The sequence below is a fragment of the Lepidochelys olivacea genome (genome assembly GCF_965140295.1).
Source record: "Lepidochelys olivacea isolate rLepOli2 genome assembly, chromosome: 3".
NCBI classification, from domain to species: domain Eukaryota; kingdom Metazoa; phylum Chordata; order Testudines; family Cheloniidae; genus Lepidochelys; species Lepidochelys olivacea.
In genome coordinates this window covers 120,181,717-120,208,517 of record NC_140413.1, presented here as the reverse complement: position 1 = coordinate 120,208,517, position 26,801 = coordinate 120,181,717, and the positions used below count along the sequence as shown (strand labels likewise).

At 39.9% G+C, this 26,801-nt stretch overlaps 1 protein-coding gene across 5 annotated transcripts in view; it reads right to left on the bottom strand.

Annotated features, from left to right (window-relative positions):
* Window positions 1-276: 276 nt before the first annotated feature.
* The window catches only part of ZDHHC14 (zDHHC palmitoyltransferase 14), a 145,607-nt gene continuing 119,082 nt past the window's right edge, over window positions 277-26,801 (bottom strand). For 3 of the 5 annotated variants that reach the window (XM_084624402.1, XM_084624401.1, XM_084624404.1), the window contains 4 exons: window positions 20,545-20,647; window positions 16,616-16,725; window positions 15,719-15,821; window positions 277-1,528 (listed from right to left, as the gene is read on the bottom strand). In XM_084624402.1, coding sequence (XP_084480528.1) covers window positions 1,127-1,528; window positions 15,719-15,821; window positions 16,616-16,725; window positions 20,545-20,647 — 718 coding nt within the window. In that variant the 3' untranslated portion in view covers window positions 277-1,126. The remainder of the gene's footprint in view (window positions 1,529-15,718; window positions 15,822-16,615; window positions 16,726-20,544; window positions 20,648-26,801) is intronic. The other 2 variants (XM_084624405.1, XM_084624403.1) reach the window with 1 other exon arrangement.

Sequence of the window (26,801 nt, the reverse complement as noted above, 5' to 3'; positions counted from 1 at the left end):
GCCTAACATCCAGGAGTTTAGGTCCTAAGCAGATATTAAGTATCTGTACTTAATACACAGGTTTGCTGTAGAAACACGGCATTACCAAAAACAGACAGCCTATACAAAGCTATACATAATACTAAAGCAAAACAATTCATGTTTAGATTTTCCCTGTGGCGGCTGGGCTCATTATGCAAATACATCAAAGTCAAAAACATAACCCCCTGATAGACTAAGTCATCCAAATGGGACTTTTCTTTTCCAGTAAACTGTATAAGGATAACTGTACGCATATTCAAAGAAACAGGATGTAATTTTATTGGATGTCCGCAGGTAATCTTATCACACAAGGGAATGGAAGAATCTGTGGTATGGCACAACACAATACCTTATTCTAAACAATTAAATAGAAGGTTAAATGATATGTAGCATGATAAAAATCAGTAGCCTCCATATTTTAGGCACTACTGATTAATTTAAAATAAAATTTAATAAATTGAAAAAAATAACGTTGTCCATTGGTTAATCTATTGCACCGTCTTTAAATGAAACAGCACTTTGAAACTCACAAATAAAAAAGCAGCACTCTCTTTTAATACCAACACCACTGTAACACATACCTTAGCGTGGCATGCAAATCCACATCTGCAGTCATTTTTTGTATTAACAAATGGAATGGTTATTTTCTATTTCAAATATTAGTAGCATAACATGTAAGTGCAGATCATTCTGGCCACAAGTGTGGTAAGCCTTAACAAGTGTGTATTACAAGAGCATAAAATGCATAATGTAACACTTACATCCAAAAACTTATCTTTTTTATATTGTAACATAGGCCGTCCTACAGGTAGAATTACAAGTTGCTGGACCCACATCTTCAGTTAACAGGATTACTGACCTTTCCTGGTTTTATTTAAAAAATAGAAGCAGTCACCATCAAAGCAGAACCATTAACAATCCAGTCAAAAGAATGCCATAGTTCCTTTGAAAAAATAATTCGTCCATTTAGCAAACTCCATTACATGGGAAAGTTTTCATTATATAGGCATGTTGGAGTCTTACGGTGGTACTGTAAAGTCTTTCCTGTTGGGTATACATTTGTACAACCACTATGATATGGTACAATATCATCAATAAAAATTGGTCAAACTGAGCTAAGCTTCACAAGACCACGCACTGAGTCTTCATGCAATGAATCTTGGCTAGCTAGGCTCAGGATGTGCATGGTATGGCTGTGTGTTATAGGGCTCCCTGCTGGCAGCATACCAGGAGGTGATGGAGCTTCCTCAGGAGTGAGAAACTGATGACCTTCATGTTCCTCTTTTAACGGTATCATGTCTGTCAAACCGGTTTCTGATGTGAGATTTGGCATGGAGGATGGTGGTGTCGGCTGCCCTAGAGTTAGCGTGGCACAAGGAGGGCCGATAGTGGTCTTTCCTGGTAAAGGTAGCTCTTCACTAGTTACGCTGGGTTCACTCTGTAGTAGTGGTGTGGCAGCAGCCTGTAAAACGAATTTAGTGCTCTGAATGCACTGATCTTGATCACACTGAAGGAGGTCAAAACCCATACAGGGCAAACAAAACAGAAATGGGAGGATGTGGACAGAAGAGGTATGGAAAAAAATGGAATGTGAGAAGAAAGAAGAGAGTCATTAGTATCATTCCAGGGTTAGACTGCTGACAATAAAAGAGCATGCATAACTAAACCAGCTGCATTCTGGGACGAAAGTCAGAGTAGACTATGATAAACATTACAGTGTATGAGAGTCAGGGACTTCAGCTGACTCTAAAGAGGTACTTTCTAAACAACTTTAACTTAGTTGGTTATTACTTATTCTTACTTGAAAATCTTGGAAATGCCTAATGATCAGGTTTTGCTTGGTTCGCTGCATATTTGGACAAAAGTGGCAGCTCAAATGTCACTGACTCCAAAAAGCATTTCAGCAGGCAGCTGGACAATTTTAACACAGCAACTTTTACTCTAGGATGGCTAGGAATTCAGAAAAAATCTTAAGCCATATCGCAAATATCTTTTTGAGTTTTAGAGCACTAGGTTTGTCTCCTTTCTATTTATTTTATCAGGCTTCACGTAACCTGAGAATTACTGGGCTACAGAAGAGCTTTTTCAGGGCAAACATCCCTTTGAATGCAGCCAGTTTTGTAAAAATTCATCTAGTAATACAGTTTCATTGCCCAAGATTTTGCTTCCCAGATTGTTTAAGCTGTTAATATTCTTCAGCCAGGAGATATGTACAAAACAATTATCAACCTGCAGCTTGATCACATGGACTTGATAGAAAAGTTCACTTCCATGGTTTTTTATGCTGCTTATTCATTTGTTTAATCTTGACAGTATGGAGGATCAAAACATAGCTGATTAAACATTTGTTTTCTGGCAAGCATCCAAGATTTTTTAAACATAATCGACCAAATTCACACAGCTGTAACTCCATTTAAGCCAGTAGAATTTCACTAGGAATTAATTTGACCTAAAATCATATTTACAAGGACAGTATTTGCAAAAATTAGTCAGTCAATCCCCAAGGTGGCCGAGTTGTTAACCGCAATACTGTAATATGTCCAACTAACTAAAAATTGAAACATGTTCATGGGCAAACCATTGATTGGCAAAGATATCATCACTTCTTCAAAAAAATCTATACCAAGGCATCAGTTCTGAGGTAACTGCTCTTTAAGGGAGAAGGCTGGAGTCTACAGCCTAGGGGTAACCAAGGAGGCCCTGCCCACCCTAGGATTGAGCTATCTAAACATGAAGAGGCAGCTGAGAGAGACACAGGGGAGTAGAAGCCATGTATGCTGTAGTTGGTGGTGATTTCTCTGTCTCCAGGACACCGGTCTAATCAGACTCAGATACGTGGTATTATGTCTGAGAGCTCTGAACCAGGGTCCTGAGGTGAGAGTCTTATGAACCATTTGTTGTAATTGCTCCTACCCTTATGCCTTATTAAAGAGAACATGCTATTTTATTAGTGTGTATTGGCTTCTCCTCTGTCTTCCCCTGCTGCTCCCAGGCTGTTAAAGTGAACCTACTATTGCCCCAATCAGGGGAAATTAAGGTGCAGCCCAGCACCCTACTCACACCCCTGAGTGACATAAGTTTTGCCAACATAGGCTGTAGTGTAGGCATATTCTTAATCAATTGCTTGCCACTGCCGTGGTCTTGGGCATTGGTGCACCACTCAGATCCCCCACCAGGCGAAATGGCTCCACAGAAGCTACAATAAAATATAGTGCATAATGACCATAAAATCCCAATACATAGGGCACAAATGATAAGATACTCTAAATGGTTTAGGAGCCTAACTCCCATTTCCTTTTAGTGGGACTTGGGCACTTCTGAAACTTTCACCCACAATGTAGTTTGTACACTCCTTATGCAGTTTCATCTTCCAGAATGATGTATACATTGAGTTTCAAATACATTCTTTTCTTTCATACAATTCTCTTATTCAAGGCTTGGTGGTGAGCATTCAGGCCTGGATCTAGCAAAGCACCGAAGCATGTAAGTCAGGGGTCTCAAACATGCGGCCTGTGGAGTTATTTCCCACGGCCCGCCATAGCTCCCCTGCCTCCTCCCCTCTGCCTCTGCCCCCTCGAGCGCGCCACGTCCACACTCCTGCGCTTCCCACCACTAAACAGCTGTTTGGCGGTGCTTATGACTTTCCATGGGGGGAGGAGCAGGAACGTGGCGCGCTCAGGAGAGGAGATGGAGGACAAGCGGGGCTGGGGCAGGGATTTGGGGAAGGGGTTGGAATAGGGCTGGGAGGGAGGGGAGTTGGGGTGCAGACTTTGGGGAAGGGATTGGGATGGGGAAAGGGTGGGAAGAGGCGGGGCAGGGGCAGGGCCTCATGGAAGGGGAGGAGTGGGGGCGGGGCCGGGGGCGCTTTTGTATCTTTGTATGAAAAGGTGTCAGTGATGCGGCCCTTGGGCCAATGTACTAGTCCTCATGTGGCCCTTGTGGTGATTTGAGTTTGAGATCCCTGATGTAAGTAGTCCCATATGACTTTAAAAGCTTAAAGCTGAGCACATACTTCAGTGCTTTGCTGGGAAGGGGCAGGGTGTTCAGCACCTTGCAGGATCAAGTCCTTGATTGGCTATTCATTGTGAAGACCCATTCTTGACTAATAAATGGCTATTTCACTCCATCCCAAGTAATTAACTAAACTATAGCCCCTGCATCAACCTTATTAGGAATGCCCTACAAAAATGGGGTCAGCATTCTAATCCTTCCAAGGAGACGACAAATTCCATCTTCTCTGAGAAGTACTAGTCAAACGCTATACTCTTACACAACAAAGGCTATAACCACCAGAGCATACTCATAAGAAATAATTTTAGCAGCTGATTTATTGCCTTAGTGATGTTTCAGCATTTATCTTCAAAAGCAGATCATTGCCCAATGTGTTCCAGCACCATAAGTACACAATTTAAATAGCATGAAGGCAATTTACTTAGAGTTATGTAATGGTCTGTATTAAATAATTTTAATTGAATTCTAATTCATTGAATTCTAATTCATTGTAACTGAACCAACATCTCAAAGATACTGAGAAAGAAGCTTGATAAAGCTCCATTAAAAAGGAAACCATACATTTATCAGAGTTTAACGTGTATAAAAGAGCATTCTCCTTTTTCTCCACTTCTATGAGTCCTCCCCTTTTCTGAAGGTTAGTACCACATCTCATTTCCTGACCACTACTCTCTACCTGATACATCCCCAGCACTCCATCCCTTTTCCAAAATAATTTTCAGTAGTTTGGTAAATTCGTGAGCTAAATCCTTAATACTCTAAGAAGCATATCATCTGGACCAACTGACTCATAGTTGTTCATATTTCCCTAGTAATTCCTCCCCTGCCTTTTATCAATTGCTATTACAAGTCCTCTTTTAAAAACACTCCTTCCAACAAGCCTACACACCACCGTCCTCCCTTCGGAGGAGCATTCACAAAAATTATTGGGTGGGGGGGGGGGAATGAATCTAACAAGATACATGCTGTACTTCACTATTCATTCACACTGTGTTTTGTTGCCTCCTGGAGTTTGCATACTGTCTACTACCCTAGATTTCAAACTCTTCATGGCAGGCACTATGCCTTTTTACATGGTTTGTAAGTCACCTTGCTCATTGTTGGTGCTATATATAAAAGATTATTAAAGAACAACATATTTCTCACTTCTTACTCTGTTAAGATGATTTCCTACCAAATGTGTAGTTATGCCAGTTCATATATACAGTACAATAATTATTAATGATTTATACAGTGTTAACTTGTGATAGCAACACATTACTTGTGTGGTTCAACTAAAGAAAAGAGAACAGCTGGAACAGATCAGTGACAATCTCTAGTGCTTTTTTGTTGTTCAGATGCACCATTTCCTTACACAGCTTCTTTTTAGGTTTACAATATTCTGCATTTCATGAACTGTGATCAAATATGCAACTTTTTATGTAAAATATAACAATAAACAGCTTTCCACAATCTTAAACAGGCAAATCTTGGGACATACTAGGTTTTAAATTTGTTTTGAGAATGGATTATAGCGGGATTTATATTATAAGAGGCATATGCATGAAATGAATCTCTCAAATCTATGGCATTTTTATGCAAGTATAACACTCTTCAATTTGTGATATACACAAGCTATCAAAAAGAGATTTGTCTACGAAGATAATCTGAAGGTGTTCCCTGATTACATGATATGTTTCCTGGGTGACACAAAATACAGGGGGGGAAATGTTAGTAGGAAGTGCCCTCAAAGATATTCCACTGAAGTTTTCAATATTAAAATTTTAGATTAAAAACCCCCCTAAAAAGCCAACAATGGGGTATCAAACTATTTATAGCTCAATTGTTCAAAAAGATTGGAGTTAAGCCCCTTGGCTCCTTTTTCCTCTAGATTCTATCATCTGATTTTGTTTGCTGTACACAGCTTCCCCCTTTTTACTGGAGCAGCTGACTGAGCCTAAAAAATACGGGATCAAGTGCTTGTAAGTACAGAAGTTCGATTGTGTATATTATATAAATATATCTATATGGAAATTTGTCATTTTGATATTTATTTTCACACCAACAGCCACGTACAAACTAGACAATGTGAAAAAGCTAATTCTTTACTTTATTTTACAAATAATTCATACAAAGAAGTGTATGCACACAGGTTTTCTGAAGAAAATTTGATTTTACCCCACACAATATATATTATTAGAGCTCTTGTTCATATTAATATAGCTCTCACACTAATACCACCAGCAGCAATTCTATTAGTTTTAAATGCAAAATTAACTTCATAGCTAAAATTCTCTAATAGCAATATCTTTAAAAATGTTACAATTCTTGAAGTACTTAGGAAAAGGCTGCACAACGGACTTCTCTAACGAGCTACAAATAAAACACAAATAATAATAAATGGTTAAGAGGAGGATTGGTTGAGCTGAATGATGGAGTTATGACTTAGTGGGCATACCTGAAACCTAGTGAGATGAAACACGTAACTGGCATGTCAGTTTAGATGGGCACAATCTATATGTGAAAGATGGAGGGATGGAAGGTGAAACTGTATATCAATGTACACAATGCCAGCAAGCTATCTTTTGACAGTGAAGGATAGGATGATGATATACTTGGTGAGAATGGAAGGAATTGTGTTTGTGCAGTGTCCAGTGCAGTGGGGCACCAATCCCAACTGGGGCCTTTAGGTGCTATCCTAATAGAAATATTTACTAATACTAATAATTGCAATGATGGAAGGAATGAAAAGCAAAGGAGAAAGTACATTGCTACAGATCACATGGAGAATGAGAATTAAAATTTCATGGATCAAACCTCGAAGTGCTAAAAAACATAAGATAGTCCTTTTATGAATATCCTTACCCAGAGGATAACCTGTTTGTTACTCTTCAGATGTATATGTATGAAAACGATTCCTAGGATTTGTGGAGGGCAGCGTTATGACTCCAGCCAGAGGCTCTACATCTTGCAGAAAGGGAAGAAATGGAGGACTGAGAATAATCGAGAACTTGGCACCAATGACTGTAAACTACCAAGGTACTAAGGAACAGATGCCTACGATGCGATAGCACAAATGTTAGATTTAAAAAAAGGAAGTTAAGAAAATTAAGAAATGGACCAAGCATGATGTAAAGGGTGGAAATATTAAGATTTACCAGTTGGTAACAAGGTGGAGAATCCTAAGAGATACCATTCTTAACAACAAACTACAATTCCTCTGGGAGGTGGCGGGGTGTGTGTGTGTGTGTGTGTGTGTGCGCGCTCACAGAATGAAAAGTATTAAATGTTGCTTTATAATGGACTGCCAAAAGAACTGAGGGTAAAAATATCCTGTATTAGAAATCAAATCAGAATACAAAGAATCAATTCAGGCTTGTAAGGAAAAGATAAATACAAGAGAAATGCAGATTGACTTAATGGTAGGCACAAGGAGTAAGGGGAATAAGAGCTTTCACAGACCGATAAGAGGAAAAAAGAACTAAATAGAAAGTAGGAATAAATGAGGAGAGGGTCATAGACGATTCCATAATGGCTGAGATACTGCAGTCCTTGCTTAAAAAAAAAAAAAGGAAAAAAAAACGATACCAAAAAAACCCAACTCTTTAAACAAGAGAGAGGGTATTTGGACAATTGTGAAGTAATGAAGACCTTGTAAAAATAGGGTATTAAGGAGTTAGCTCATGAATTTACCAAACTACTGAAAATTATTTTGGAAAAGGGATGGGGTGCTAGGGATGTATGAGGCAGAGGGTCGTGATTGGGAAATCAAATGTGGTACCAATCTTCAGAAAAGGATAGTGTGATCCTGGTAATTACCATCTGGTAAATCTAATTTCAGACCCTAGTCAAATAATGGAAATATTGAGAGAAAAAACTTTGTAAACATCTAGAAAATAAGCCTCCAGTTTGTGAAGAACAAATTACACCAAACAATCTCTGTCTCAGTGCTTTGAGAGGACTGCAAAATCAGTGAATGAAGAGAATGCAGATGTAATTATCAAGATTGAAGTAAATCATTCAATGGACAGCTACACAAAATCTCAATGGCAAAATTATTGCAAATGCCCTTAAATATAAAAACAGATTGTAAATAGGATGATGGATCACAAATAAGGATAGTTATAAAAGGTACTGTATTGCATTGGAAGGAGGAGTGTAGTGGATTGCCATTGAGATTGGTCTTTGAGTTAAACTTAAAATCTTCAGTGATAAGACCTTGAAGAGGGCAAACACCACATTAAATTCACAAATGATACTGAACAAGAAAATGCTGTGAAAAATGAAGATATAAAACAAAGCATCCTAGAAATATTAAAAGATGGGAGCTGGAATTAAAATGAGATTCTGCCTGGAAAGATGCAAGCCAGTGGGGAAAATATTCTGAAACAGTCAATTTTAATTCAACCTGGAAAGAAATAATGAGGGAGACACAGAAGTCATAGTGCAGAGAATATTAGATGAGTCACCACTGAATCATGGCAGAAACAGGCCAATGAGATTGTGTTCCATAGATAGAATCATTAAATTATAGTATAGCACAGCACAGAAAAGTGATAACTGTTCTCTGTATGGTTTGGTGGGACTGCCCCTGGAATTTTGCATCCACTTAGAATTATAGAATATTAGGGGTGGAAGGGAACTCAGGAGGTCATCTAGTTCAACCCCCTGCTCAAAGCAGGGCCAATCCCCAATTAAATCATCCCAGCCAGGGCTTTGTCAAGCCTGACCTTAAGAACCTCAAAGGAAGGAGATTCAACCACCTCCCTAGGTAACACATTCCAGTGCTTCACCACCCTTTTAGTGAAAAAGTTTTTCCTACTATCTAACCTAAACCTCCCCCACTGCAACTTGAGAACATTACTCCTTGTTTTGTCATCTGCTACCACTGAGAACAGTTTAGATCCATCCTCTTTAGAACCCCCTTTCAGGTAGTTGAAAGCAGCTATCAAATCCCCCCTCATTCTTCTCTTCCGCAGACTAAACAATCCCAATCAGCCTCTCCTCATAACTCATGTGTTCCAGTCCCCTGATCAATTTTGTTGCCCTCTGCTGGACGCTTTCCAATTTTTCCACATCCTTCTTGTAGTGTGGGGCCCAAAACTGGACACAGTACTCCAGATGAGGCCTCACCAATGTCGAATAGAGGGGAATGATCACATCCCTCGATCTGCTAGCAATGCCCCTACTTATGCAGCCCAATATGCCATGAGCCTTCTTGGCAACAAGGGCACACTGTTGACTCATATCCAGTTCTAGTCCACTGTAACCCCTACATCCTTTTCTGCAGAACTGCTGCCGAGCCATTCAGTCCCTAGTCTGTAGCGGTGCATAGGATTCTTCCATCCTAAGTGCAGGACTCTGCACTTGTCCTTGTTGAACCTCATCAGATTTCTTTTGGCCCAATCCTCTAATTTGTCTAGGTCCTTCTGTATCTTATCCCTACCCTCCAGTGTATCTACCACTCCTCCCAGTTTAGTGTCATCTGCAAATTTGCTGAGGGTGCAGTACACGTCATCCTCCAGATCATTAATGAAGATACTGAACAAAACCGGCCCCAGGATGGACCCTTGGGGCACTCTGCTTGATACAGGCTGCCAACTAGACATTGAGCCATTGATCACTACCCATTGAGCCAGACAATCTAGCCAACTTGCTATCTACCTTATAGTCCATTCATCCAGACCATACTTCTTTAACTTGCTGGCAAGAATACTGTGGGAGACCGTATCAAAAGTTTTGCTAAAGTGAAGGAATAACACATCCACTGCTTTCCTCTTTCTCGTCATGGAAAGCAATTAGATTAGTCAGGCATGACTTGCCCTTGGTGAATCCATGCTGATTGTTCCTGATCACTTTCCTCTCCTCTAAGTGCTTCAGAATTGATTCCTTGAGGACCTGCTCCATGATTTTTCCAGGGACTGAGGTGAGGCTGACTGGCCTGTAGTTCCCTGGATCCTCCTCCTTCCCTTTTTTAAAGATGGGCACTACTTTAGACTTTTTTCCAGTCGTCCGGGACCTCCCCCGGTCACCATGAGTTTTCAAAGATAATGGCCAATGGCTCTGCAATCACATCCGCCAACTCCTTTAGATTCATAGATACTAAGGTCAGAAAGGACCATTATGATCATCTAGTCCAACCTCCTGCACAACGCAGGCCACAGAATCTCACCCACCCACTCCTGAGAAAAACCTCTCACCTATATCTGAGCCACTGAAGTCCTCAAATCATGGTTTAAAGACTTCAAGGAGCAGAGAATCCTCCAGCAAGTGACCTGTGCCCCATGCTACAGAGGAAGGCGAAAAACCTCCAGGGCCTCTTCCAATCTGCCCCGGAGGAAAATTCCTTCCTGACCCCAAATATGGCCATCAGCTAAACCCTGAGCATATGGGCAAGATTCACCAGCAGGAAAGAATTCTCTGTAGTAACTCAGATCCCACCCCATCTAACATCCCATCACAGGCCATTGGCGCATCCGGCCCCATGGACTTGTGCTCGTCTAGCTTTTCTAAATAGTCCCGAACCACTTCTTTCTCCACAGAGGGCTGGTCACCTCCTCCCCATGCTGTGCTGCCCAGTGCAGTAGTCTGGGACCTGACCTTGTTCGTGAAGACAGAGGCAAAAAAAAGCATTGAGTACATTAGCTTTTTCCACATCCTCTGTCACTAGATTGCCTCCCTCTTTCAGTAAGGGGCCCACACTTTCCTTGACTTTCTTCTTGTTGCTAACATACCTGAAGAAACCCTTCTTGTTACTCTTAACATCTCTTGCTAGCTGCAACTCCAGGTGTAGTTTGGCCTTCCTGATTTCACTCCTGCATGCCTGAGCAATATTTTTATACTCCTCCCTGGTAATCTGTCCAATCTTCCACTTCTTGTAAGCTTCTTTTTTGTGTTTAAGATCACTTCTGAGAACATGACCAACAACAAGGTGAGACAGACCAGTGGAAAAAATGGCAAGTGGATAGGAGGGCTTGACTTATGTGGAAAGATTTATGGCCTGATTCTACAAAGACTAACTCAACTGCTTAACTTTATATGCTATGATTGGTCCTACTGAGTTCAGTGGTACTCAGGGTACATAAAGTTAAGCCCACAGGAAGTCTTTGAAGGATTGGGGCATAAGAGAGCAAAATGTGCAGCTAAATGTGACTAAAGAGGATCATAAAGAAAACCTGCCCATAAATGTTCAAGAACAGAGAAGAATATTTTGGGTCAATGGGTTAATTAGAATTAATGCCCTGAAATTAAGACAAATTTAGAGTGATATTGGGACAATGAGCTATACTAGATCCAGGTTTCCACCAAATAGTCTCTTAAAAATGGCACTGGTAATTACTGTAGAATAGCACAATGATCTAGGGCTGCATGTAAATGGGCTGAGCCCTTACCATGTCCTCACTTGAGCTCACAGATGCAGGGCTAGTCCCCAAACATGACCTCCAGTCCTAGGATAGGGCTTTTTTCAAAAAAATAAACTAACAACTCCACCACAAGCATATGGCTTAGCCTAAGCTTCTTCTCTCAGCTTGGTTGTCCCTCCAGGACCATCTGGCCTTAGCTCTGTGGAGAGCAGCTCTCTCATATTTAAGATATAGCCATGTCTTTGGTGGTCTCTCCAAAGGGTCTTTCTCTAGATAGTCTCTCTGCTGCATAGCCTTTGCCAGTAAGGACAGTTGGTGCCAAAAATCCGGTGCAATGAAATCTGTACCCTCCCAGGCAGACTTTCCATGTATTTCTCCAATGTTATCAAATTTGCTAATTCTATTAATATCTGTGTCTTGAGCAGGGCTGGATTAACGCAGGGGCTTTAGGGGCTACAGCACAGGGCCTTGGGCTAAGGGACCCCTGCAAAAATAAATCCATAATTATATACAATTCAGTGGTCACCAACCCGTCGATCGCGGCACCTCTGTCAGTCAATTGCGATCTCCGGGCTGCTAAAAGTCCATCAGCGCAGCAGGGAAGTGGCTGTCTGCTGGCTCCCAGAAGTGGTTGGCTGCTGGCATGTCTCTGTAGCCCCTGACGGGGGGTGGGTGTGTGTGTGTGTGTGTGTGTGTGTGTGTGTGTGTGTGGCTGCCCCCTCCCCAGCACCACCCCCACAGAAACCGGCCAATGGGAGCAGTGGGGGCGGCACTTGCTGTGCTATGCTGCAGATGGCATAGGCCTTCACCACCCCCCAAAAAATCTCCTCTAGCTGTCATTAGTGGTAACTATAGTATTAGCAAAAAGAAAAGGAGTATTTGTGGCACCTTAGAGACTAACAAATTTATTTGAGCACAAGCTTTTGTGAGCTACAGCTCACTATTAGCAGTTATCCTACAACAAAAATGAGAACTAGAGGGAAGGTCAGTTACAGATGGAGAAGGTCTCGTTCTATCTGCTGTTCAGCAGTACTTACACAACAGTAAAAACATCACAGAAATTCACGATAAATTGATGCTTCCATAGTGAGGTTGAGGTCATGCCCTATCTACTTAGCAACTGCTGCTAGGTAAGCAAGCTGTCACTGCCTTGTAGCAAAAGCAGCCTGTAAGACAACTGCAAAAATATACTCTAGGAATTATTTTGGGGAAGTCCTACAGCTTGTATTATACAGGAGGTCAGACTAGCTGATCACAGTGTTCCCTTTTGGCCTTGGAATCTATGAAAAAACCAAAGAGTGGATATTTGAGGGTTCTGGGGGAGCTTGTATCTAGGAGAAAGATAGGACTTGGCAGATAGCTGAAGACAGGCTGCTGGAATCCTAACTGGAAATGGAAAAGCTGGTAAGGACTCAGAGCTAGCAGCAAGGCTAACTGAATGTGACAGGAAGGGAAGAGACTTGTAGCGTGGCAGAGTCCAAAGTCCAGGATATGAATGAGGACGATTTTTTAATGGAGGTTAAAGATGGAACGGGACTATCACAGAATCGTAGAAATGTAGGACTAGAAGGGACAATGACAGGTTATCTAGTTCAGTCCCTTGCACTGTCAAGTAAGCCAGATTCACCTGAGGAGGAGCCTGAGGTCGCAAGTAGGGTCCATTGGAAGATAGGAAAGCATGCAACTGAGAGCAAGGAATGTGAGGGAAGATTGGAAAAGGAGTTGTGAGCAGCAACAAAGATATGCTCTGTCACTAGACTATCAGACTGGCTACAGAAAGGAAGTTAAGAACCCTCTTCTGAACTATGTTAAGTATAAAAAATGAACAATTTTGGATAGGTAAGAGATATGACCTTGTGCTAAAGACCAACAAAAATCAGGGGAGATTTTTGAAGGTTCAAACGTTGCTTAGGCACTTAACTCCCACTGGAAGCCAATTGAGGGCTGGCACCTTTCTCCCATTTGTGTATTTGAAAATCTGCCCATAACTTATATACAACGTGTGGAGGTGTGCGTCTTTGGCCTATAAGTTCTAGGACTGGCAGGTACAGCATCTTGAGAGACAAGATGTCAGAGACTCTTACAAATATTTCTATATGTGAACACATGTCCTATTCAATCTTCCAAGTGTCCCCTGTGAAGTCATTTTCAGGCATGAAGGCTGGACAGTTGTCATAAAGGGTTCAAAGTGACTATGCTCTCTTCTGTGGCTGATCTTCATCCAAGGGTTTTCCCACCTCAGGTCCACTGAAATTCATTCCATCACAAGGCAAGTCTTAGAGCATTTGATGATCTAATTCCAGTACCTAAAGCTATAATACTGTGTGCCTATATACATCACTCTTTATCCAGCAGCATGCACTGGTCTGACTCAATTCCCCCTTTACATTTGATCATCTCAGTACATTTCATGATCAATGTTGCAAGAGCTTTCCACTTTTCCAGAGATACGAAAACTGCAGAGTCAGTCTGTTGACAGGCTATTTGATCATGAATATCTGGTAGGTGATGAGTATTCTGTTCTTATAAAGCCTGTGTGTCACAGTGACTTCACCAGCTTCAGAGGTCCCAGATGCACAAATATGACTGTATTAGTGAATTTAATTAGGTACATGCTTTGAAGCATATAAACTATAGTATGGGCATATCTATGTTGTAGAACAGGGGTTCTCAAACTTCATTGCACCATGACCCCCTTCTAACAACAAAAATTACTACATGACCCCAGAATGGGAGACTGAAGCCTGAGCCCAAAGGCTTCAGCTCCAGGCAGTGAGTGGGCTTTGGCTTCAGCCTGGGCAGTGGGACTCGGGCTTCAGCCTTGGGCAGTGGGTCTTGGACTTCAGCTTCGGCCCTGGGTCTCAGAAAGTCTAAGCCAGCCCTAGCGACCCCATTAAAATGGGGTCCCAACCCACAGATTGAGAACTGCTGTTGTAGAGAGTTGTAACAGAACTTGATGCTGAAAGCAAAGGCTAAATGTATATGGACTGGGATGATCAAAGAGATCTGCTGGAAGAGACTCCATGTTATGTCTGTATACTTGTTCCAAAGTGACAGAACAACATGACAAAGACCTACTGTGACTAATTTGTCTCTGTATATAAGAATCCTGACAGAGTCCAAGGAAGTTTAGCTGAGGGTGTCCTGAAATATTTCAATATATTTCCAGAATTTGAGTTTGAGGTAAGATTCTTGAGTAGAACTTGCACTGAGACCTAGCATGGCCTGCCTTGTAGGTATCTGACAAAAAGCTTAAGATAAATGCCATGATTGTACTTGAAGTCACTTAGGTACTTCTTGTTAAAAATTATAAAAAAATATTAAAATTTATTTTAAAAAATTAACATTATAAAGAAAACTGACAACCATTCCACTAAATCCTTGCAGCAATAAATGGAAACAATTCTAAAATCTTATAGCAGAATCTTTATAAAACTTTAAGTGATTGTAAAGCTCACAAAGTCATGAGAAGTGTATTCTTTCTTCAGTCAAAAATCAAGACTGAAATTATGCTAGAAGACTGTGGTGCGAATTGATCTCCCTCCCTCCCTCCCTCCCTCCCTCCAAGGAAATAAAAAGTGCATTGAGTCATACGTTTAATGAATCTTTGACATATCTTCACAATCTACATAGTGGAAGAACAAGAGATCAGAAGTGGGCATCTTTGCTACTTATTCTCTTCTTCTTGGCACTGGAAGTCATGCTTTTCTGATGTGAGGTCCTTTGCCATCAAGGGGCACAACAGGAACCATTGGCACATTTTTGGAAGATATTTTAAGTTTTGAATATGGTACTGAGGTTGCCTGTTGTTCATTAGAAGTTCAAAGTCCCACTCCTTTTTCTCAAAATGCACCCCCCATCTTAAACATATCCTCTTGTTAACCTGTCCTGTATAAATATGTATCAATCTAGACAAATCTGCACTGAACAGGCAAAGGAAGAGAGTATGTGAGAAGAATACAATACCAAATGATACTCTGTTCTGCAAAACTGATGAATCCACGACAACTGAACAGTCCAGTTCAAAACAAGGCAGGTATCAACAGGATATGTTAAAGTGACACTGTATATTCAATCGCCAATAGATTTCAAGTGTAGGGGAAAAAAAGCCACTTATTTTTCTATTGTCCATGAGTAAAAACTATCATTATTGTATAGATATAGATAAAAACCTTGATTTCTTACTGCATAAACCTACTGCAGTATAGTTAATAATGAATAATTCCACCTATCAGAGTGGCAGCTGTATCCAGTTAGTTTATTACTTGATTAGTTCACATGAAAGCGGAGAAGGGAAACATTCACAGGGATCTTGATGAACAACACTATGGGATGGTTCCTACCATGTTGCTTTGAGACTGCGTTGCCCCATACATTGTAATGCCATTTGATGGTGCTGCTGGCTGTGGTGTATCTGGCTGTATAAATCCTCTTCTGTCAATTAGACTACAGAATAATAATAAAAAAAACCCACACAAGATTGTTAGAAAGATTATGATTAATAATTCTCCACCCCCAATAAAAATAGATTTCAATATTACATTATTTGTGCAAAATTTTAACACACAAACGTAAAAACAGAGGGAACAGTGTGAGAGAAACACAAAATGAACAGTCTGGTGAAGAACTTGAACAAAGAGCTGTTTGCTGGAATTCTGAAAGTAGTGTGATCACGCTGTGTATTACAGGCTGACTTTGGTTTTGCCAGCTAATATCTATGTACAAGACTATGTACACTTCTAAATAAACTAGACTTACAGCTCGTCTACACTGCCCCACAGTTTGGACTACAGGAGCGTGAACAGCAGGGCGCACCAAAGTGCAGTGCTGCAACTCCTCTGTGTGGATGGTGTGGGTGCAAACTAAAAGGAATACAATGTACAAGCAAAGGAGTAATTACATTATTCTGTTTTCTGAAAACAATTAACTGCTTGGAGTTCCTCACTTCCAACAGCTAGAAATACTGCAATGAAAGATCAAAGAACCACTAAACAAGTTTATTTATGTTACAGGTGTATGAACCTGTACTTAAACTGTTTTACTAGATCTAATTGCTGACTCAGCCATAAAACAGAGTCAGCAACTTACTTGCATCCGTGATCTAAAAAGATCAGTTTCACTAAATAGTACAATGAAGATCTGTTTCAGTTGAGCAAACTGAAGTAAGATAACAAAAGTCAAACTTTCAGTAAGTCTGTGGTCTCATCCTATACAAAAACATTACTTTTAGTAACCCTTACCTTGGAGAGATGGGCCCGCACAGCGCTGCACAACAATTAGTAAAGATGTTGCCATAACTGTATGGATTGTAATTCTCTTTACCTCTTTTATTTGACCAAGATCCTTTAATCTGAAGAGACATGAATATAAAATATCAGATACTATGTCACATACAATTGCTGGGGCAAATTAGGGGTAATCACAGTAACAACAAATATAATAATCATTATTTATGATTTGGGGAAGAAAAGAGGAAAAGAATGTTTAAAAGCATGTCTGTACTAACCCCACAGTCCTGAAAGGGCTTTGGGAGAATCTCCATGACGCAACCACACAGAGGCTACATCCACTGTTTCAATTTCAGAATATGTAGGTTGGAGTAATGGCTACTAAGCAAACCTATAGCCCACACATGGGTGAGAGAATGAATTCCATGTCCCCTGTTGTCTATGTAGTTCCCTGAATACGGACTGAATAATTCAGGCTTTTCATGGGAAGGAGGTGAGTTAGTAAATTCCTTAGTAAGTCTGAGGAAGAGTCCTTGCTTTTCTGCCTTGAAAAATAAAGAATAGGCATGCTGCACTGTCATAATTCCCTGTTATCTGAGGGTTTTCCATGGAAAGCGTTTTATTTAACAACATGGAAGACAATTAGCTCTGTCTATATAGCCAAAGTTGACCCCAGTTCAAAAACAGATCAGGACTGGTATTTCATCTCACCTGTTTTATTTCACAAGTATGATGCACATTCTTCAATTTATTACTGAAAAATGCTCTGCCCTGCATCTTTATGCTTTGTATTTTGTAAAATACACAATTATAACTTAGCCCTTAGCCAATGACCAAAATATATTTGACACACACAAAAATACTAGGTTTGGGGTTATCACACAATTATGAAAAAAGCTACAAAAATAGATAAAAATAAAAAGTAAGTTTGGAGTAATTCCTTCAAAAAGCTTACGTCAGTATATTTGGATTAAATGGCAAAACTGAACAATGCTCTCTTATACCATCTGTTAGTTAGCTTTAGTCTTCCCTTTAGTCTCAATAATTCTTAATAATCTGGTTAGGAGAGACATGAAGTATCTGTCTTCACAGTTAGTTAAATGAACTGTTGTGACACTGGAACCGATGGACCCATCCTCCATGTAGAACAGAGACTGTAAAAGCGGATGACCTCTGAACTAATGATTTCTTCTCTGTTGGGAGAACCTGCCCTCAATTGCCAGAGCACTCAAACAAAATTTAGTTTAAATGGCAGAAAGTCAAAGACAGACAAGACACATGATGGAACTTGTTTTCAAAACCAGACTGGTTGATATTTTCTGAAACTTTTTTCAAGTCTAAATTGTTTTTGAATTACAGATTATGTAGGATTCTAGTGGAAAACATTGGGAAAAGGGTGCTATAGACAGCTGGATACTTCCCCACTGCACTGAAATGTATAAAATACAGAGACTTTTTGAAGGACTGGCTTTCACTTGCATTTTGTTCTTTTTGTTTGTTTGTTTCTTCTTCTGTGTTTCTCATTTTCTGTTCCCAGAAACTGGTCTAATGGGTCTTATTGAACCTTGGTTATAACTAGGGCTGTCAAGCGATTAAAAAAATTAATTGTGATTAATCGCACTGTGAAACAACAATAGAATACCATTTATTTTAAATATTTTTGGATGTTTATTACATTTTCAAATATATTAATTTCAATTACAACACAGAATACAAAGTGTACCGTGCTCTCTTGGTATTTATTTTTTATTACAAATATTTGCACGGTAAAAAAACAAAATGTATTTTTCAGTTCATCTCATACAAGTACTGTAGTGTAATCTCTTTATCATGAAAGTTGAACTTAAAAATGTAGAATTATGTACAAAAAAACTGCATTCAAAAATAAAACAGTGTTAAACTTTAGAGCCTACAAGTCCACTCAGTCCTACTTCTTGGTCAGCCAATCACTCAGACAAACAAGGTTGGTTACAATTTGCAGGAGATAATGCTGCCTGGTTCTTGTTTACAATGTCACCTGAAAGTGAGAACAGGCATTCGCATGGCACTGTTGTAGCTGGCGTTGCAAGATATTTATGCGCAAAAGATTCATATGTCCCTTCATGCTTCAACCACCATTCCAGAGCACATGCTTCCATGCTGATGATGGGTTCTGCTTGATAACGATCCAAAGCAGTGTGGGCTGACACATGTTCATTTTCGTCATCTGAGTCAGATGCCACCAGCAGAAGGTTGATTTTGTTTTTTGGTGGTTCGGGTTCTGTAGTTTCTGCATCAGTGTGTTGCTCTTTTAAGACTTCTAAAAGCATGCTCCACACCTTGTCCCTCTCAGATTTTGGACGGCACTTCAGATTCTTAAACCTTGGGTCGAGCAGTGTAGCTGTTTTTAGAAATCTCACACAGGTACCTTCTTTGCGTTTTGTCAAATTTGCAGTGAAAGTGTTCTTAAAATGAACATGTGCTGGGTCATCATCCGAGACTGCTACAACATGAAATATATGCAGAATGCAGGTAAAACAGAGCAGGAGACATACAATTCTCCCCCCAAGGAGTACAGCCACAAATTTAATTAAAAAGAACAGGAGTACTTGTGGCACCTTAGAGACTAACGAATTTATCAGAGCATAAGCTTTCGTGGGCTACAGCCCACTTCATCGGATGCATAGAATGGAATATATAGAAAGAAGATATATGTATACATACAGAGAAGTTGGATATATATTTTCTTACTATATGTTCCATTCTATGCATCCGATAAAGTGGGCTGTAGCCCACGAAAGCTTATGCTCTAATAAATTTGTTAGTGTCTAAGGTGCCATAAGTCCTCCTGTTCTTTTTGTGGATACAGACTAACACGGCTGCTACTCTAAACCTAACAAATTTAATTGACGCATTATTTTTTTAATGAACATCGTCAGCATGGAAGCATGTCCTCTGTAATGGTGGCTGAAGCATGAAGGGGCATATGAATGTTTGGCATATCTGGAATGTAAATACCTTGCAACGCGGGCTACAAAAGTGCCATGCGAACGCCTGTTCTCACTTTCAGGTGACATTGTAAATAAGAAGCAGGCAGTATCTCCCGTCAATGTAAACAAACTTGTTTGTCTTAGCGATTGGAAGAATAAGAAGGGCTGAATGGACTTGTAGGCTCTAAAGTTTTACATTGTTTTGTTTTTGAATGCAGTTATGTTACAAAAAAAATCTATATTTGTAAGTTACACTTTCATGATAAAGAGATTGAATTACAGTACTTGTATGAGGTGAATTGAAAAATACTGATTTGTTATTTTTACAGTGCAAATATTTGTAATAAAAATAATAATATAAAGTGATCACTGAGCACTTTGTATTCTGTGTTGTAATTGAAATCAACATTGAAAATGTAGAAAAACATCCAAAAGTATTTATTAAATTTCAACTGGTATTCTATTGTTATTAAGTGCGATGAATCGCAATTAATTTTTTAATCACGATTAATGTTTTTGAGTTAATTGCGTGAGTTAACTGCGATCAACAATTCTAGTTATAACCCAATCAATATTTTCCCATCTAATGTCAAAAAGGATTAAAACTACCCTGCAAGTTTAAGGAGGATGTTTATCATCACATATAGTTATTAAGAAGCAAAGCTTCATACTACGAGAAAGAATTCTGAAGTTTTTAGAACTAGGGGTAGAATGCACTAAACACCTAATGAATCTCTAAAACCGTGGTCACTGCATCACTGTTACCAGGTCATGGTGCCCTATCACCTCCTTCCTCACCAAGACACGCATAGCAATATGCAGATAGTTTTTTTTGGGGGGGAAGGGAGGCGGGGAAACTCAGTAAGATCTACAGAAAGGAAACTGAAAATACAGACAATGAAAGTTAACAATCTTTTAATATTTACTAAATGAAAACAGGTATGCAATTACACCATGAAGTCAAGAACTTACATCTTCATTTGTTGTTTGATTGGAGCTGATCAAATATGTATGAAAACCTGAGAGACCAACAATAGACCAAACGGAAAAAAAACACACGACAGCTTCCAGCACAGTGATTAAAAGTCAAGGAAGTACAAATTTGTATGAAATCTAATAATAATTAATAATAGCACTCACATAGTGATTTGTGTCTTTAAAGTACTGAACTTTGAATTCTGTACAAACATATGCTGAGTAATCTTCACAACACGCGTATTAGGAAAGTATGTAAGTAAATGGAAGTACAGTTTCACTTAGACAGACAGACAGAGAGCTTCATTCCATGACTTTACTCAAAACCACACAATGAGTCAGTGACAAAGATGAGATTAGAACTGTGTTTACATAGCACCTAGCACAAGGGGTGGTGGCCCATGATTAGGGCTTCTAGGAGCTACAATAATTCAAATAAATAAGAACAGTTTAGAAGTTTCAGGCTTCCAGTCACACATAAAATCTATTAGACCAGTGAGACTCAGAATGTGACTTGCAAGCAGCTCTTTAATGTGCCTCCTGAGGCTCTTTGCAGCACACGATATTAAAACACTGTGATTTAATTATTAACCAATCAGAATACTTTTACTATGTTATTAACCAAGTGTAGTTGATAAAATAATATTTGGTCAGTCATTTCTTGTGGGAATAATATATATAAACTAAATATTTCCTCATCATACTGTTTCAATATGAATATATAGTATTATAGTAAATGAAACAATTAATTCACACTTGTGTAGCTTTTTTGGGTAATGTGGATTGCTAATTTGGCTCCTGAACCACTGAGGTCTGAGTATCACTGTAGTAGACCATGCTGTCTGTCCTCTGTAACTGAAGCAGTGATACTGATTATACATGTCCTACAAAATCATAATGACAATGTATTAGCCCAGGTATGCTACAAATTCCACTTGCTCTCCATTACCATCATGATTACATTCACTGCTCTGTTACAAACACACACACACACTTGCCATAAGCAAGTGACTGTGGAATTTGCAAGGCCTGTTTACAATTTTTACCTTTGTGAATTTTCCTACTGGAAACAATGCACTGAAAAGCACCGAAAACCTTTTATTCATTACTACAGAATGAACATAAGCAAGATATTTCACCATTCAGTCAACTGTGCCTCAATATTATTTTTAAGTTTCGATCTTATCAATTTTTCCTCTTTTTCTTTCCAACCTACCTTCCCTCTCTTCCTTCTGCAGAGGCCTTTTTACCTTAACTACAACCCCCAAAAATCAGTAACTAGCCTTTTTTAGGGCCAACATCTATGTTACTATTAAATTGGTCAACATTGGGTGCTGTGCAGTGCAGCTTACAATATCCTTTAACTCTGACTAAAAGACATAATCTCAATGTCAAGGTATCATACTTTGCTCCTAAACCTTGTTTATCTCAGTAAGACAGCAAGCTACTACAACCAAAAGACCACGTCTATCCTTTCAATTGCTATTTATTTCAGTTTATGTACAATAGCTAGGAACTTGGAACTCTCATCCTACTCTATATTAATATATTTATGTTTGATAGTCTATATATACCAAAGAAGAAAAAAAGCATTGTCTCCTACCAAAATATATAATAAATTAATAAGGAATATGGCAATTGGAAAAGAACATGATGACAATCTATACAAGTCATTTTCCAAAACAACTGTTTCTCAAAATATTTCACAAACAGGCCACAAAATGCACCACTCACATCCTCATCAATACCTGTCTACACAAGAGAAAGAGAAATATGCATGACCCCTTAGCACTATGAAAATAAAGAAGCCAGAAAAAGCAATACCAGGAATGCCCTGGTCTTTTACCGTTTAAAAATTACAGCAAACATATTCAGGGTATTATTTAACAGTCAAGCACCATAACATTGCTGTGATCCAATAAACATGGGAACTATACATTACACAACTGCATAAAAACCTCTTAAAATATTGCTAAATTTGCAAAGTCATTATAATGCCCATTAGCCACTGGTAACAACTTTGCTCTAACACAACTTAATTTAAATGGCAGAAACTGTCAAAGCCAAGCAGAAATGGAAATGAGCCAACAATTCATTAGTTTTGCTTAGGGTATAAAACATTTATATGTCACTCTTTAGAACTATCTCTTGCAGAAACAGGATGGATAGAAGAACCATGATGAATTTCTGAGCAGCAGGTTTGCTACTTTTCTTCCTCTCCCTCAGGGGTGATTTGAAAGGTCACAGATAAGCAGGAAAGGAGCTTGCACTGGGGACCAAGCCGTAGACACAGCAGCAGGCAGCCTATGAACTAGGACAAGAAGGCTTAGGCACAGAGAGCCTGGCAGGAGTTTGGCAGCAGCAGGATACAGACAGAAGAACCTGCAAACAGGAGGCAGAAGTCAACCCCCTAAAGTTGACTGCTGCAGGACCGCGTGGTAGAGCTCTTAAGTGAAACTGCTGATGACACAAATGAACATTGTCTAGTGGGATCTACTGATCAATATTTAAACTGTCCTCTGAGACAGGCTGGACTAGAAAAGACACCCCAGATATCAGGTCTGAGGAAGACCAGTTACCCTCCTACCCTTATAGTTGACTGCCCCCTTAGGACAGAGGTAAGAAAAAAGGTTTATCTTTTATTTCAACTAAGAACTAAGCCATTGTACCTAAGATATCAGAGGGATAGCCATGTTAGTCTGTATCCACAAAAACACAACCTATCCTGGAAAACAATCCCTCACTCTCACAGAACTTGGAAGGCAGGCCAGTCCTTGCTTACAGACAGCCCCCAACCTGAAGCAAATACTCACCAGCAACTACACACCACACCACAGAAACACTAGGAACCAATCCCTGTAACAAACTCTGTTGCCTACTCTGTCCCCATATCTACATATCTACTCTAGCAATACCATCAGAGGACCCAACTGCATCAGCCACACCATCAGGGGCTCATTCATCTGCACATCTACTAATGTGACATATGCCATCATGGGAGATGGGGCATTGCTGGCACATGTACACTGGCCAAACCGGACAGTCTCTAAGTAAAAGAATAAATGGACACAAATCAGACATCAGGAATGGTAACATACAAAAGCCAGTAGGAGAACACTTCAATCTCCCTGGACATTCAATAACAGATTTAAAAGTAGCCATCCTTCAACAAAAGAATTTCAAAAACAGACTTCAAAAAGAAACTGCTAAGCTACAATTCATTTGCAAATTTAATACCAATAATTTGGGCTTGATTAGGGACTGGGAGTGGCTGCCTCACTACAAAAGCAATTTTTCCTCTCTTGTTATTGACACCTCCCCATCAATTTTTGGGATTGGACCACATCCACCCTGACTGAATTGGGCTTGTCAACACTGGTTTTTCACTTGAAAGGTAACTCCCTTCTCTTCATGTGCCAATATATTTATGCCTGTATCTGTAATTTTCACTCCATGCATCTGAAGAAGTAGGTTTTTACCCATGAAATCTTATGCCTAAATAAATCTGTTAGTTTTTAAGGTACCACCGGACTCCTTAATGTTTTTGTACCTAAGGTATTTTCAACCAATATTTTCTTTCTGCCAGCCCTCGTGAATAATCCTTTCCTGTTAACCATGTATGCGAGCACTTTTCAGGAAGCAACCAGGTGCTAGAGTCTATAGGGTCAGTGGCTAAATGCACATAAGCACTCCCTTCCAAGACCATTTTATACCTGGTGATTTATCAAGTGTATGGAAAATTTTGGAGCACTGCATCCCGCAGAGCAACCTATTGGGATGGGACTAATTATAGATCATTCCCCTATTAACAGAGCACTGTTAGTGATACTTAATTAAGCAAACTGCTTTACAGGATCTCATATTGTGGATATTCTTGTAGAAGCTTTTCTAAGGTTATCACCATGCAGTCTGAGAAACTTAAATACATGGATGAATTTATGCTCACAGCACCTGAGCGAGGCAGGGAAGCATTAGGTCATTCTGATAGGCTACACTATCTGCACCTGTGAGGGCTCCCGAGGGAGGGAAAGAGACCTACTGTTCTGGGCACACTCCGTTAGCTCCTCACTTCATGCTTTTTAAGCAGGAGTGAACTGCTGAGCCTTGGGCTGGAGGACTCACTGAGTGTGAGCTTCCATAATAGGTTTTTTGATTCAAGGTAAGTGTTTTGGAATTTGTCCCTTTACATTTATAGTAAAAGGAATAAAGTTAATTCACTTAAGTCAGAGGTGCTTAGATAAAAATGTAGGAATTGTGAGGAAAACAAAGGCATAGTACAAAAGATGTACCCTCAGTTTAGTATGTAGGGAGCTATGTATTTAACTCCCTGTTCATCAAGATGTGCAAATAAAATTGAAGCTCATTAGTTATTAAAAAGATAATTGATTTATACATAGTTGTTGAATACACAGCAACAAGGCTCAGCTATGGAGTACAGTAATATGGTCTACTACAACTAGAGATCCGTAAAACTCGGTTTGTCACATAGCATTGTTAGTGAGGCATCGGCTGAAAAGCAAGGCTCTCTCTTCACAAATTGTCTTGCTGCAAAACAAAATTCCCAGTACTGTTGATGCAATTTCATTTTGTATTGTGAGGAATTGCAACCAACCCAATAAACTGTCCAACATGTCACATTCTAAAGGAGCTGCTTCTACAAAATGCTCTATTGAGCCTCTCAAACTGGCATGACTTTGAATGCAAATTATGAATAAAAAGCCTATTGTTCCTGTACAAGGATCCACAAGTGTGGGATCAATTACCTTTTGATTTAAGAACAATTGAAAGCTTTTTCCATTTTGAGAGAACTGAAAGACTAATCCACTATTAGAAGTGATTTGTCATTCTTTTATGTGGAAGTTATTGTTGTGCTATTCAGGATAGATTGCTTGTTTGTGCTTCCTAAAAACTGTGGCCTTGCTTAAAAAGGAGGTTATGGCTCAATGATTCTACATCACAAACACACAAATCAATGAACACATCAGAAGTTATGTCTACAGAATTTAGCAAACTTGACGTTTTAGAAATATACAGGTGACAACACTCAGGGGTGAAATCTTGTTACTTCTGCCCTTTACATATTTCTTTAGCAAAAATTGTAATTTTGCCAATTAATAAGCGGACGTTTTTCCACAAAACCATCCCAGGTGGTGCGTGTGGTGTGTTGGTTTTTTGTTTTTAATAGGCAAAACCGCCATTTTTGTGTACTTCTGGGCAAAAATCTAGTTTTGTGCATAAGAGCAAGTGTTCTAAGGCAAAACAGTAAAAGGGTTTTGCTTTTGCAGAGCCCGTGTAAGGAATGATTTTTGCACTGGCTTTGTGAGTGATGCAAATAGTTTCACATATCTATATATCAGCCATCCACACATATTAGTGGGGAGTTGGAAGAGCTATAGTCCCACAGGAATTTAAGTAGGAAGTCAAGTAGAAGTTATGGCAGCTCCCCAGCCTTTTCCGTCTGTTAGCTCAGAGTGGTTTTCAAACTTTTTGTATTAGTGACCCTTTTCATACAGCAAACCTCTGAGCGTGAGCCCCCCTTATAAATTAACAATGCTGGGGGTAATTTAATTCAATGGGGGCTCGGGGCTGCCAGCACCACAGAACTGACAGCTCGTGACCCCCACGTAATCACCTTGTGATCCCCTGAGGGTCACAACCCCCAGTTTGAGAACCCCTGTGTTAGCTGTTCTCAACTGGGAGCAGAAGTCATAGAATCATGGAAGATTAGGGTTGGAAGAGACCTTAGGAGGTTATCTAGTGAGTCCAACCCCTGCTCAAAGCAGGACCAACACCAACTAAATCATCCCAGTCAGGGCTTTGTCAAGCCTGGCCTTAAAAACCTCTAAGGATGGAGATTCCACCACCTTCCTAGGTAACCCATTCCAGTGCTTCACCACCCTCCCAGTGAAATAGCGTTTCCTAATATCCAACCTACACCGCCCCCACTGCAACTTGAGACCACTGCTCCTTGTTCTGTCATCTGCCACCACTGAGAACAGCTGAGCTCCATCCTCTTTGGAACCCCCGCTCAGGTAGTTGAAGGCTGCTATCACGTTCCCCCTCACTCTTCTCTTCTGCAGACTAAACAAGCCCAGTTCCCTCAGCCTCTCCTCGTAAGTCACATGCCCCAGCCCCCTGACCATTTTCATTGCTGTCCGCTGGACTCTCTCCAATTTGTCCACATCCTTTCTGTAGTGGGAGGTCCAAAACTGGACACAAAACTGCAGATGTGGCCTCACCAGTGCCGAATAGAG